The sequence below is a fragment of the Melozone crissalis genome, unplaced genomic scaffold, assembly GCF_028551555.1.
Source record: "Melozone crissalis strain CALT ecotype California unplaced genomic scaffold, PUWL_Pcris_2 ptg000033l_1, whole genome shotgun sequence".
Classification (NCBI taxonomy): domain Eukaryota; kingdom Metazoa; phylum Chordata; class Aves; order Passeriformes; family Passerellidae; genus Melozone; species Melozone crissalis.
In genome coordinates this window covers 6,440,941-6,453,244 of record NW_026535811.1, presented here as the reverse complement: position 1 = coordinate 6,453,244, position 12,304 = coordinate 6,440,941, and the positions used below count along the sequence as shown (strand labels likewise).

At 39.4% G+C, this 12,304-nt stretch overlaps 1 protein-coding gene across 8 annotated transcripts in view; it reads left to right on the top strand.

Moving 5' to 3' along the window:
• Window positions 1-12,304, top strand: part of ERC1 (ELKS/RAB6-interacting/CAST family member 1) — a 266,470-nt gene that overhangs the window by 112,490 nt on the left and 141,676 nt on the right. For all 8 annotated transcript variants that reach the window (XM_054281949.1, XM_054281944.1, XM_054281943.1 and 5 more), the window contains one exon: window positions 2,422-2,615. In XM_054281949.1, the coding sequence (XP_054137924.1) occupies window positions 2,422-2,615 (194 nt within the window). The remainder of the gene's footprint in view (window positions 1-2,421; window positions 2,616-12,304) is intronic.

Here is a 12,304-nt window from a genome sequence, read left to right as displayed (position 1 = left end):
TCTTATAACTTCTTTTGAATTAGTGAGTTTAATAAGCCAGGCTAACAGCCTAACTTTGTTTTCTTTGAAAAGAAGTTTCTTGATTATCTGATCATGTATTTTGGATGACTTTAAAGAGTCTGGAGGAGTATTTGTTAAACAATTTGAGATGTTGGAAACATACCTAAATCCAGGCTCTGTCTGGTGAAAACTAGACTTAACTCTATACACAGAGTCTCTTAAGGGGAATACTGATGCCCTCAGTTGGTGGATAGGTGACCCCAAAAACAGTATTCCCAATTCCCTGTATTTGGGAAGGAAAGACTGGAGGAGGTTTTTGAAATTTAAGGTGTAGTTGAAAAGGAAATGAAATAAAATATTTCAGATTTCCTCAGGCTAGAAATCCCAAAAAAAGCATTTCAGAAACACCCAGCAATGCTGGTTGCAAAGCCAAGTGTGTCCCCTGGTGCTCCCAGCTGCTTGTGGGGCTGACACACTTGTCAGTCTCGCTGCTGCCACCTCCTCCTGGAGTCTGCATCCTCCTGGCAGGGCATTAATTGCACTTCCACTTGCTGTGGAGAGCCCTTTCCAAGGGTGTGTGATTTGGGGTGCTCATGGGGCAGCAAGGAATCTGGAAGCAGTGGCAGCCCTAACTCCAAAGGCTTTGCAAAGCCTCACAGGGATGCACTTGTAGCCAGAAGCACAAATGCAGGGTTTTCAGTCTCACAGCTCAGTGGCACAGGAGTGTCAGGGTTTGGCTAGAAAGTCACTCAAAAGTAGGGAGCCTTTTTAGTGTTCCTAAATGCATTACCTCAGGAAAGGATTGGTTCGACTCTTCCATGATTTTTGGTTACTGGGCACCCTTGCTGACATCTGCCTGGGAGACCCTGGGGCATTTTTTTCTAGGATAAAATCCTGTCCAGCCGAATCAGCTTTCTGGAATTGTTGTTTTTAAACAAAAGAAAGCCACAACAGCTTATTATTGACCCTCAGACAAGAGCTGCAGGGCTAAGGCCCTGGAACATGAACCTTTCCTTTGTTTGGGAAAGCCAGATCCATCCCAAGGTCAGTCCCATTAAAGACAGGCATCAAGACTTTCCATAGTCCCATAATATTCTGCTCCACAAGTCTCCTGGATTCTACTAGAATGTGGCCTTGGCTCTAAAGAAACTAATTAAAAACTAGACACTTCAAGGCAAAAATGTTGGAGTCAATGAATGAATATTTTCCTCCAGTCTTGTTTTACTGAATAACTAAACAGATTTAGCCAACTATAATTTTGCTATTTGGTTCTTTGGAAGCAGCAGCTTTCTGCCCTGAGTTTTTTACTGCTGTAGTATTCTCCAATTACCTTTAAAAGCAACAGAGTCCCATACTATCAGATCTAGACTTAGTGTGCTTTGGAGCAGAACATTGGCAGCTTGTAAAACAACTTTCCACAGCTGCACACAGAGGGGAGAAAAACCTGTAGTCTTATTTTCTGGTGTAGTGAGAAGTGCAAGGCCTGGGCTTTTGCAGGCAATCCTGATAAGCAGAATAGCTCCATCAAACTTGCCATTCACTGAAGCAATTTTGAGCAATTCTAAAACAGCTTTAATTTATATCAAACTGCAGTTCAAGATCCAAGAACAGAGGAGCAGGGTGAGAGAAAAAGGATAGTCCTTAGTCTGCTGGTTTAACTTCCAGCATTAAAACTGCGTTCTTCCTGTCTCTTATATGCATGGGAACTATTGAATTAGGTTTACAAATAAATTTGTGATTTTTGTAACAAACCAAGCCATTAAAAAACCTCCCAAACAAAATCAATTCATTGGGATCATTTCATCCTCAGTCCAGAGGTACTTTTTGTCCCAACAGCCTGACTTTGAAAAATGTATTTCCTAGATAACTAAGCAAAGATAATTTCAGTAGCCATGCTCATAAACCCTGGTCTGTGTGGCTCACAGAACTGGCAAGGGCTTGAGCACATCAGCGCCCTTTGTGCAAAGGTCTGACACTTTGCAGAGTGATGTAGTTATTGAAGGCTGTTTCCTGTGATTCATTTTTCTAGAATAAATAGGTTAGAAATACCTTAAATAACTGAATCTAGTCCTATCACTCTTTTGTAAGTGTACTATGAGTGTGTACAGTCACACTTGCTTTTTTTTCTTTCAAAGAAGTTAACACTTTTTTTTCATATTTCTGTTTCTTTATTGATTCTGTTTCAGATTAAAAGTCATGTGTTCTTTTAAGCTGAATTTAAAAAAACTAAATTTGTTTTCCTGCAGAGTGTTTCCCCACACTTAAAGATAGCATAGGCTTTTCATATTCCCGTGTAACACTTAATCTTGCTACTTCGAAATAGCGATCTAGATAGCACTTTGGAGTTGTCACAGACGGCGTTTTGGGGTTGTCATGGCTGCGTGTGAATGAAGTGGTGTTTCTTGCACCTTTTTCCCCCAGGCTCACGAGGCCGCCCTGGAGGCCAGGGCCAGCCCCGAGCTGGGCGAGCGGCTGCAGCAGCTGGAGCGGGAGGTGACGCGCTACCGCGAGGAGTCCGGCAAGGCGCAGGCCGAGGTGGACCGGCTCCTGGAGATCCTCAAGGAGATGGAAAACGAGAAGAATGACAAGGATAAGAAGATAGCAGAGCTGGAAAGGTGAGGATGGTGTAAAAGTTAAAAGAGGAGCAAAGAAACCCGCATTAGCATGTTAGCGATAAGTCGTTTTTCTTGTCTTAAAAACCTGAAGGTGTCTGTTTTGGAAAAGTCTTTTAGAGTCTTTTAGTCTATTTAGAATTTTTCTTTCTTTGTTCCTTTATTTTGCTACATTATTAGAAAAAGGGTGTCTTACCATCTGCTTTTCCTTACTTGGCTACTCAAAAATAGGGCTGATGCAGGTAGAGCTAGAAGGGTAGATAGAGATATAAAGGAATGGCGAGCGTAGGAAAAGCTGCTGAAATTTTGGTGTGTTTGTAAAAGAGTTTTTTGTTTTGATACAACAAATTCCTCAGGCTTGGCTTTCACAGAAACAAATAAGAAAAATGCCTTTTGAAAGCTTGTCTTACTATTTACTGACATTCTTCAGGCATTGCTTTCACAGAAACAAATAAGAGAAATGCCTTTTCAAAACTTGTGTTACTACTTACTCAGATTCTTGTGACAAGTGGCCTCATAACTCACTTCTGGTAGGGATACAGGTAAACTTTGGCCCAAGTGAAGCCTGATGATCAGATTTGCTTTTGTCCAAGCAAAGTTTGATTCAGCACTTTTCAGCATTTTCCATCTATCTCTTAGAGCCAGGAGGCTCAAGACTATAATGTCCCTAGAAAAAAATTGACATTTATTATGATTCCATGACGTTTGAATCACAAATATAAGTAATAGATCTTTGAAAAATCTGAATTAGATTCTATGTTCTGTCATTTTCTCATCTTACTGTGGGCCAAGAACAAATTTCTGGGCAGTAATACCTGTTTGAGGTTTTTTGTTTACTTTACCACTCCCAACTTGGAGCAGCAAAATGGAAATTTGATTATTCCCATTTTCCTTGTGCCAGAATAGTCTTTCTGTCTTTTCTCTACTTAACTACTCTACAATTTAGTGTCAGGAAGATTAGGGCAACTAAGTGGAGGACATTTCAGGTTCTGCAATGAGTGGTTGTTTTTCATGGCTTGCTGATTGTCAAAATATGAGTCCCTCTGAATGATTTGAAAAACTCTTTTCTAAGGAGTCCATTCTCTTTTTCTTGACATGTACAGAGCTCTGGAACAGTTCAGTTTGCCAGCTGGGCTCTCTCTTTGTGACTGTAAGCAGCATCCTGTTGGTTTTCTTTAAGTTGCTTTATTTAACCGAAATTCTTCATACCTGTGGCATAAGCTCAAACACCCAGGAGTGAGGATATATTCTTTTTTTAATGTCTTCCCTTTTTTCCTAAGTGATGCATTGTTCAGCCCATTGGTACATAATGCAATCAGCAGAACATTCAGGCAATAAGTTGATATTGTTGAGTGAGTATAGACATGAAAAAGCTAAAAGTCACTCATTTGTGTGATTTTTTTCAGTCCTGTTGGGGTGCCCATCTGAGGTATGACATTCCTCATGTCACCCTCTTTAGGGCAGGCAAGTTGACCACAGAACAGGTACAAGCAGCAAACTCCTATCAGAATTAAGATTGGGAGAAGAAATGTATTCATAGTGCCTTAATTGGTTTTTTTCTTTGTGGAGAAGTAACTCCACAAAGAAGTAACTGTTTAGGAAAAGAAAGTTAGAAATATGCATCATTCTTTAGCCTGATTCCTAGAGGAGATTAAAATGGCAGGAAGAAAATTCTCTTAAATATGCTTTTAATGCAAGCTGACTTTTTTATTGCAATAACATTCAGAAACCAATCATGATTTGACTTGCCACATCAAAAATTGAATAGTCACAAGTGTCCTATAAACAAAAATGTTTATAGTCTGTGAAGGAACAATAACAAAGAAAAAAAATTAGGATGGATCTCCTTTTATTGGTAGAAGCAATTGCACCATCTTCAAAGAGTTAGAAAGTTAGTTTAGTTAGTTCTTCTTGGAAAATATGCACTTCTAGACATCTGCAAAGCAGTTATTGTTTGTCCTGTTACATGGTAGTTTCTTGATGTTTCAGTCACAAACTAAAGTCCTACCATGAAAATGTAGAACCCCCAAATGAGTAGACATAATTCTGTAACAATTGGGTAAATACTTTGACTATTCAGTTTTATCCATTCCTTCTTACCACATGATTGTCAGTCTTACAAAAAATTGAGTGGTCCTCTTCTCTTTGTAACCTATCTTTTCTACCAGTACTGAGATAAGACAGAATATGTTTTCTCTTTTTTCTAGTAATTAGAGTAGGTATTTTGACTATGTAAAAGAAAAAACATCTTTTGTTATCATGTGACTGCCAGCAGCCAAATATACCAAGGGGAGGAGAAAAATCTAAGGATATTCATGTTCTATAACCACTCTAAGTGGAAATAGAAAAAGTCTTCTTGAGCTAGAGATCTAATATGGATGCTGTTCGTGTGGTGAATTAGCCAAGTTATCAGCACCTGAAATGATTTTTCAGGTGGTACAGTAATATAAACACAGCACTGGAGATAGAGATAGAAACTTCCAGATACTTTATGGTGAGGTTTTGGCTGGTAATTTCTCTTTCTGAATAATTGTATTTGACCTTTGTTGTTTTCAAGTGCTCCCCCAAAGAACTATTCCCTGAAAGCTTACTTTCTTCTTGGGAGTTTTTGCACAAAGCAGAGGTTTTATCATGCCTATTTTATGTATAGGTTGGTCCTGTTTTTATTTACAATGCTTGGTTATAAAATATTCTTTCATGGCTGAACCTATATATCGAGGCATGTTACATGCATGTTTTAGAGCTAGAAGAGTCCTGTTTTAAGGTAAAAAAAACCAGATAATTTTGCCTTTTGAAAGTCTTTCCTAAACTGTAGTCCATGCAGAGTGAGGTAGAAATTGTCTTGACTTCTAAAGCTTCTACAGCTGATCAAGCTGTGTTGTGCAAAGAAGAGCCTTAGTGCCTGCAGAAGCAATTGTCAGCGAGCTAAACAGCAAATATTGCTGTTCCTATCAGAAACATTCAGTGTTCCATGTGCAGCAGGATGAGAAGAAAAAAGTCACATGTGGAGAAGAATTGTACTAAAAAAAACGTGATTTTTTCAGAAGAGTTTCTCCTCCCTGTAGTTTTCCCTCTTGCTGGTTCTATGTGTCAACTAGACCATATGCTGTCAGGGAGAGAGAAATGGTATCACAGTTTCATCCACAAAAGAGATTTGTCACCTGTTAGGGAGGTGTGCACAGAGGAACAGGGAAAGAGAAAGGACAGTAAGGAGAGGAAGATGAAATTAAAAGCAGAAAACTATTATTTTAACCTTTTCAATGCATGCAAAGCTGCCTTGTGCTTAAGGTAACACAAAGAAGAAAATGCTTCCACTCTTCAGTAGCTGTTGCAATTACTGACTGGGAGACATTGCTTTTCAGATGAAAGATATTAAAAAAATGTGTGAAGTATGGTGCATGCTATGCAAAAGTTGAAAAATATTCTAGATTCAACACAAAAATATATATATACATACATTTTGATATGAGCTCGTGGAAAGCAAGAGCTCATTGGTGTATATACTCTGTGGGGAGGATTGGCTTTTTCTTATGGGAAGGTGGGCCCTAAGTCCACATTTCTTCAGTGGGTGAACAGCCCCATAAGTTTTATTTGTGCCCCCTATTTTGGTGGTGTAGAAGTTTTGTAGCTGTCTGGTTATTCACTTCCTTTGTAACTAACTGTTTGCTTTTTGTACTGCCATCCCATAACCTCCTGTCTCTCTGTAACTTTTCGTTTTGTGTTCTGTTTCCTCCCTTGCTTTCTCCTCCCCCTGTCCCCCCCTGCTCCCCGAGTTGTGTTGTTTGTTCTGTTCTGTTTTGTTCCCGGGCGTGTTTGTGACTGTGCCTTTCCTCAGAAAGCGCGGCTCCCGCTCTCCGCACCCTCCCTGCCAGGTGTCGGTCCCCGCACCGCAACACCTGGGGGGGTTTGTGTGGGACTTCCTGGGAAAGTGAGTGCCCTCAAGGCTTCTGTTTCCTCCTCTGGGCTGCAGTGTGGCCTCTGCTGCTGCTGCTTGGGGCTGCTGCAATGCTGCTTCTTTCCCTAGGTCAGACAGCACCTGCTTATGTCGAGTGCAAGCGCTGCCCGTGACCGCAGTCCAAAGGAAGTTTGCTGCTGTTCTCCCTGGTTTAAACTTGACAGAAGCTGTTGCTTTTTAATTGTTTTTCTTGCTGTGTTTTGCCTTTGGTTCTGTTCTCTGCTACCTACCTGCCTGAACCAGCTCAAAGTTAGTGTTCTTCAAGTATTCTAAAATGTGTCATTGATAGAGGTCAGTATTTATCGGTTTCTCTGGGTCTGGATTGAAGGCACTTGAGACAGTAATTCATGTTCAAACTCAGGTGTTGATTATTTCTTATCAGTAAAAGAGTCTGTGAGTTAAGCAGCAAGGCACAAAATGGCTAACTATCTCTTGTTACAAGGTCTTTTAAGACTAAACTATCCAATGAAGAGCTGGCACCTGGATTATTTTCCGTTTTAACCCAATAACTGATCCCAAAGAGCCCACAATGCAGAATTTCTGCCCAATTACAAAATGCCAACCAAACTGAAGAAGAAGGATGAAGAGGAAACCCGGGATAATACCCTGTGCCCTCCATCTTGCTTCCATCCACAACATACTAAAAATCCCAAAACCTAAATTTCTCACCAAGTGATCACCTACACTACTCTCTATAATCCATGTCACACTTTTGTAGATTCCAGTCTATCTTGAAGTCCGGGAAAATTTCTCCCTGAATGAGGGTCAGAGTCAGTGCTGCCCTGGGAGTCAGGGCACCCCAGAGCAGACAGAGAAACATTCCCAGTGCCATGGGTTTGTACAAGTATTGACTTATTATTGAGTTTTATTGTGATGATAATTCATACACAGAATAATTTATACACAGCCTGTACAGTAACACAGCTCTACTGGTGTGCACATATTGTGCAAATGAGAAATTTGTACTTGCAAGGTGGCAAGAAGTATACCTGTATATGTTTCTTCAGAAGAGAGCACTGAGTGAGTATATATGGAAGTGCTACTTCCAGTTGTAGGCTTAAAATTGATTTTCATTTGGCACACTCACTATATAAGATAGGTAGTTCTTGCAAGGACAGGACACAGGGCTTGTTTTTATTCCTGAAGGAAATTTTGCTTTGGGAGCAAGGAAGACAGCACTCAGCTGTGGAATACCAGCAGTCCTGTTAAGGACAGCTGGAATTAGTGGCTATTTTAAGAAAGAGAATTTGGAGAGTTTTCCTGAAAAGAATTTAAGGACGCCCTTTTGAAGAAGAAACCTTCCAACTTTTGATTTGTAGCAGCCAAAAGGTATAGTCCTCATCTTAAATATTTCTTCCCAACAGTAAATAAAAGATTAAAAAACACTGGGGGATCTCAAAGGAGTGCTGAAAAATGTGGACAGTAGAATACAGAATATCTTATTTTGTCTCTCTTTAAGACACGTATGTTTGTGTAGTGTTCTATGAAGGATAGATGGAGAGAGAAATTAGCTGTATTTTCCATCAACTTTACAGTTTCCTAGAATAGTGTAAAGGAAACTACTAGTAAATTATGCCCTAAGCTTAAGTCAACAGTTTGAAGCTGAAATACTTATTTTCAAACTGCTACTCATACCTTGGAATAATTGTCTTTGGTTTTCAGGTTTGTTGTTTCTGTGAATTTTTAAATAGTTTTTTATAGCATTCCTAAGCAAGAACCACATCAAGGCATATAAATAATTTAAAGTAAGAGATATGGTGTAAAATTAAAGAAAGGTATTTATAAAGTCATAATCATCACCATTAAAGTTAACCTTGAGAGATGGCGTGGCTGTAATTCTTTATGTGTCTTAACTGATTATAGCCCTCCAAAAATAAATTGAGCTCTGATTCAGGCATTAGAAAACCTGAAACAATTAAATATTATTTTAAAAGACTTCAATCTATTTTGTTGCCATAAAACATAAAATCAAATGTTTATGTTACACTTGCATGGTATTATTACAAGGCAGAATCTGTTGTTGTGTTTTTCATCTACTTCCCTCAAAAATCTGTAGCTTAAGTGAACATTAAAATTCTAAGGTAAATCATTCAAAACTTAGGATATTCTGAGATTGCCTTATAATTTTAATTCACATTTTATGTGAAATGATACACTCTTTACCATATATAAACAATTCTTTTCTATGAAAATACTGCCTTTGTGAAGGACACAGCTGAAATTTTCCACAAAAATCCCTGGTTAGGTTGAACCTGTCATGGGAAATAGCAGCACAACTTTTTCATATTTGGCAAGCCACTGAGAACTGGGTTTTGTAATGGAAAGAAGTGGTCAGGCCCATAGTTAGGCCAGCTCCACCTCTGAGCACACAGATCTGTTGAATATTAAGATTTTCATCATCTCCCAGCTAGGAAAGGAAGAAGTAATTTCTTTTTTCTCCGTCTTGCTTTATCTTCATACACGATCAGCGTTACGCCTGAAGTCCTGTATCAAGTTTCAGAGGAGGAAAACACAAAACATTTCATATCAGCATAACTTCTTTAAACAGATAAGAATGAAAGATGCAGGCACATTTGCTTACAGATATTTAACTTATTGAAAGAATGCTGGTTTTCAGAAAGTGTCTGCCCTCTGGAAGCCAAGCTTTGTTAAAGTGCCTTAAGAGCAGCACTCAGACTCACTAATCACTATTGAAACCTACATCTAAGCAAGGAAAAGAAAGGCACAGGGGCACTGCCAGTAATTGCAAATCCATCTGTAGAGAGCAGCAGATAAAAACCCCATCACAGTGATTTTACGGCGACTGCTCAATCCATCCTCACCTTTTTCATATAATGAGATATCCTTCTTCAATTTCTTCTTTATCTAGCTGTCCTTTATTTTCTGTTCTTTCCCCCTTCCTGTGTTTTGGGAGAAACCGAAACTTTGTGATTTTGCAGAAACAGCTGTTCTAAAACACAAAGTCAAAGAACCCCAATTAGCCCAGCCCCTGATGTGGTGAGAGCTCAGGGCTGGTGCAGGCTCTGGCTGAATATCAGAGCTTGCTGTGTTATCCCCTCAGTGAACCATCCAAACTGGCATTGAATCCATGTTCCAGCAGGCAGGACTGACACTAAGCAGAGTGATTCATGCCCACAGAACTGAGTATGGACCAGCTCCTTTGCTAAGCTCAGCAGTGGGCTGGCTGAGAGCATGGTTTGTCTGCTGATCTAAGAGTAAGGAAGGACCCTGCACTAGAGAAATGCCAATAATGAGAAGCACTGATTGTGAGATTTTTTGAAGGCTTTGTTTTCCTGCCAGATTTTCTGTAGTGCTGAAGTCCTGCTTGTTTTTATCATTAAATCAAGGTGGTTTTCAAGCACTCCCTCTCATGCCTGTTATCTGAAATGAGTATAGGAGTTGTCGTCTGCATTATATTGTAGCAATAATGGATTTTATTTAGCAGGTATCTCCTAATCCAGCTGCTAGATCAGTAGACTGTAAGAGCTGTGAGAGAATTAAAATAATTATAAACGTGAGGAGGAAGAGCATCACGGAAATAATGAGCCAAGTCTGCATATCAGTTTCATTGCCTTTACTACATCTCTTCCAAAGCTGTTTTGTAGCTTTGTTTCAGTCAATATATTTGAGCAATATGAGAGTATCCATACTCACAACCTGGTGTGGAAGGAGTCAAAAAAAAAAAAAAAAACGCCAAAACTGTCTTTTATACAACTAATATAGTAGAACTAAAAGTGTCAGATCCTAAGCGTTGTCTTGGAGTACTGAAAGAGCAAAAGGAATATGCAGTAATTGCCAGTAATTCAGTGAAATTGTAATTTTAGTGCTCCATTGTGGCCATCTGTGGCTGGGTTTGTGCTCTTAGATCCATGCACACATGTGTGCATGGATGGGCAAACAAACCTTCTGTCTCTGCCTCTCCATCTCTTCCCCATCCCTCTAAATACCAACCTAGGAAAAAGGAAAAGACCAGCCATCATTCTTTTGTCAAGAAAATCTGTCAAAAGGGGTAAACATCAATAGCCTCTCTGCTTTGACAGACACAGGGAAGATCAAATGCCTATTGTTCCCTGTCAGACTGCTTTGAAGGGATGACAGGGTAATAAATATACACAATCACTCACTGTCAGACAAGGGGAATTCAAAGGTTGACTGAAAATCATTACATAAACTACGTCCTAAGTACATCTGAGACAAATGTTGCAGGCTCATCCCACTCCCTATAATACACAAGCATGTGGAAAAAATTGTAGCTGGAATAACCAACAGCTTTTAAAATACAAATTTCTTAATTAAAATGGTTAAGCATTCACATCTCATTTTTTTGATCTGCAGCCAGTGATCAGATTAAAGTCAGTTCTACCTTTAAAATTACCAGGATGGTATTTTAAAAGAAAGTGGGTGTTTCTCTGGGGCTGCCAGCTGGCATTACAATTGTCTTGTCTCCCTGTGTGACTGTTGCACCGGAGCACACAGTAAATGGGGCAGGGCAGGAGCGCTGCTGCTGGATCTTGTAAGGAATGCTGCAAGTGCGTGTTCTTGCTTGAAGGGAAAGGGTGCAAACTGAAACTTGTGGTTCTGCTCTGTAACGAGTCTGTCTCAGTGTGTATCTGGTCCTGCTTGCTTGGGGCTGCTGCCTGGGGCAGATGCTTGCTGTGCTCCTCTGTTCAATTTCACTGATAGAGCCCATGCACTGGGGCTTCAGCTCCAGTCCATGGCAGATCTCCACTGGCTTCCCAACAGCTGACACATTCAGGTGTCTGCCTTGGTTTTAGTTTGAGTGACAGCACACTTATAGATTTTCTCTAATTTTAATATGCTTTCATACACAGTCCTTATTTTCATTCAGCTAAACATTGATTATTCTAAAAATCCACACTTCTAAAAAATATTTTCTGCCTCCGTAACAAAAACTTGAGAAAGGGGCTAGCAATTACAGAAAATGTATTTTTCTTTGGGAGAAAGAATTATTCCATAACAAAATGGAGATGTAGCAATAATTATTCTCTGTTTAAAACCCATGCAGCTGGTTAAATAATACTTCTGTAGCACACAGAAAATTGCAAGTGACCTCAGCATAGTGTGGTACATGCTGGTTTGCCTTCATCCTGTGCCAGCAAAAGATGCTACCTTTAATAGCAGTTGGAAGAACTGTGTGGTTCATTTAAATTCCACTGGGCTGTTCTGAGTTGTAGCCTGTATGTTTTTCACTGTTAAACTGAAGAAACAATATCACATAATTACAACACAGCCAAAGGATCCCTGAAGCACAAAATGAGAATCTTAAATTTTTCACCTTTATTGTATTTATTCCCATATTTAACCAACTGTTTCACAGTTTTGTTCCCTTTTGTTAAATTTGTTTTTAGTCTTGGGTTTCAGTCAGAATTGTTACTTACATATTTTTCAGTATGAATTAACCAAGGTTTTTGGAATATTTTAAGTTACTTCAAGATCAAAGACTGAGATGTGGTGTTTGGCACTTTACAAGTCTCATCTTTCCCCAAATCCCCAGATAATACAGCCTTTACAACAGCTGTCCTTGAAGAGCTTGATTTGAAGAATGTTGGTTGAGAAGCCAAAGAAAAGTACTTTTGCATTCGTTAATCTGTTGCAGACCAATAACAGCTGCTTGCACAAATTCAATACCCAGCACAGTTGATAGTAAAATTTATGTCATAAATAAGGACTTCAAATTTTATTTACGTGCCTCCATATACCAAGAGTAATAAAGAAT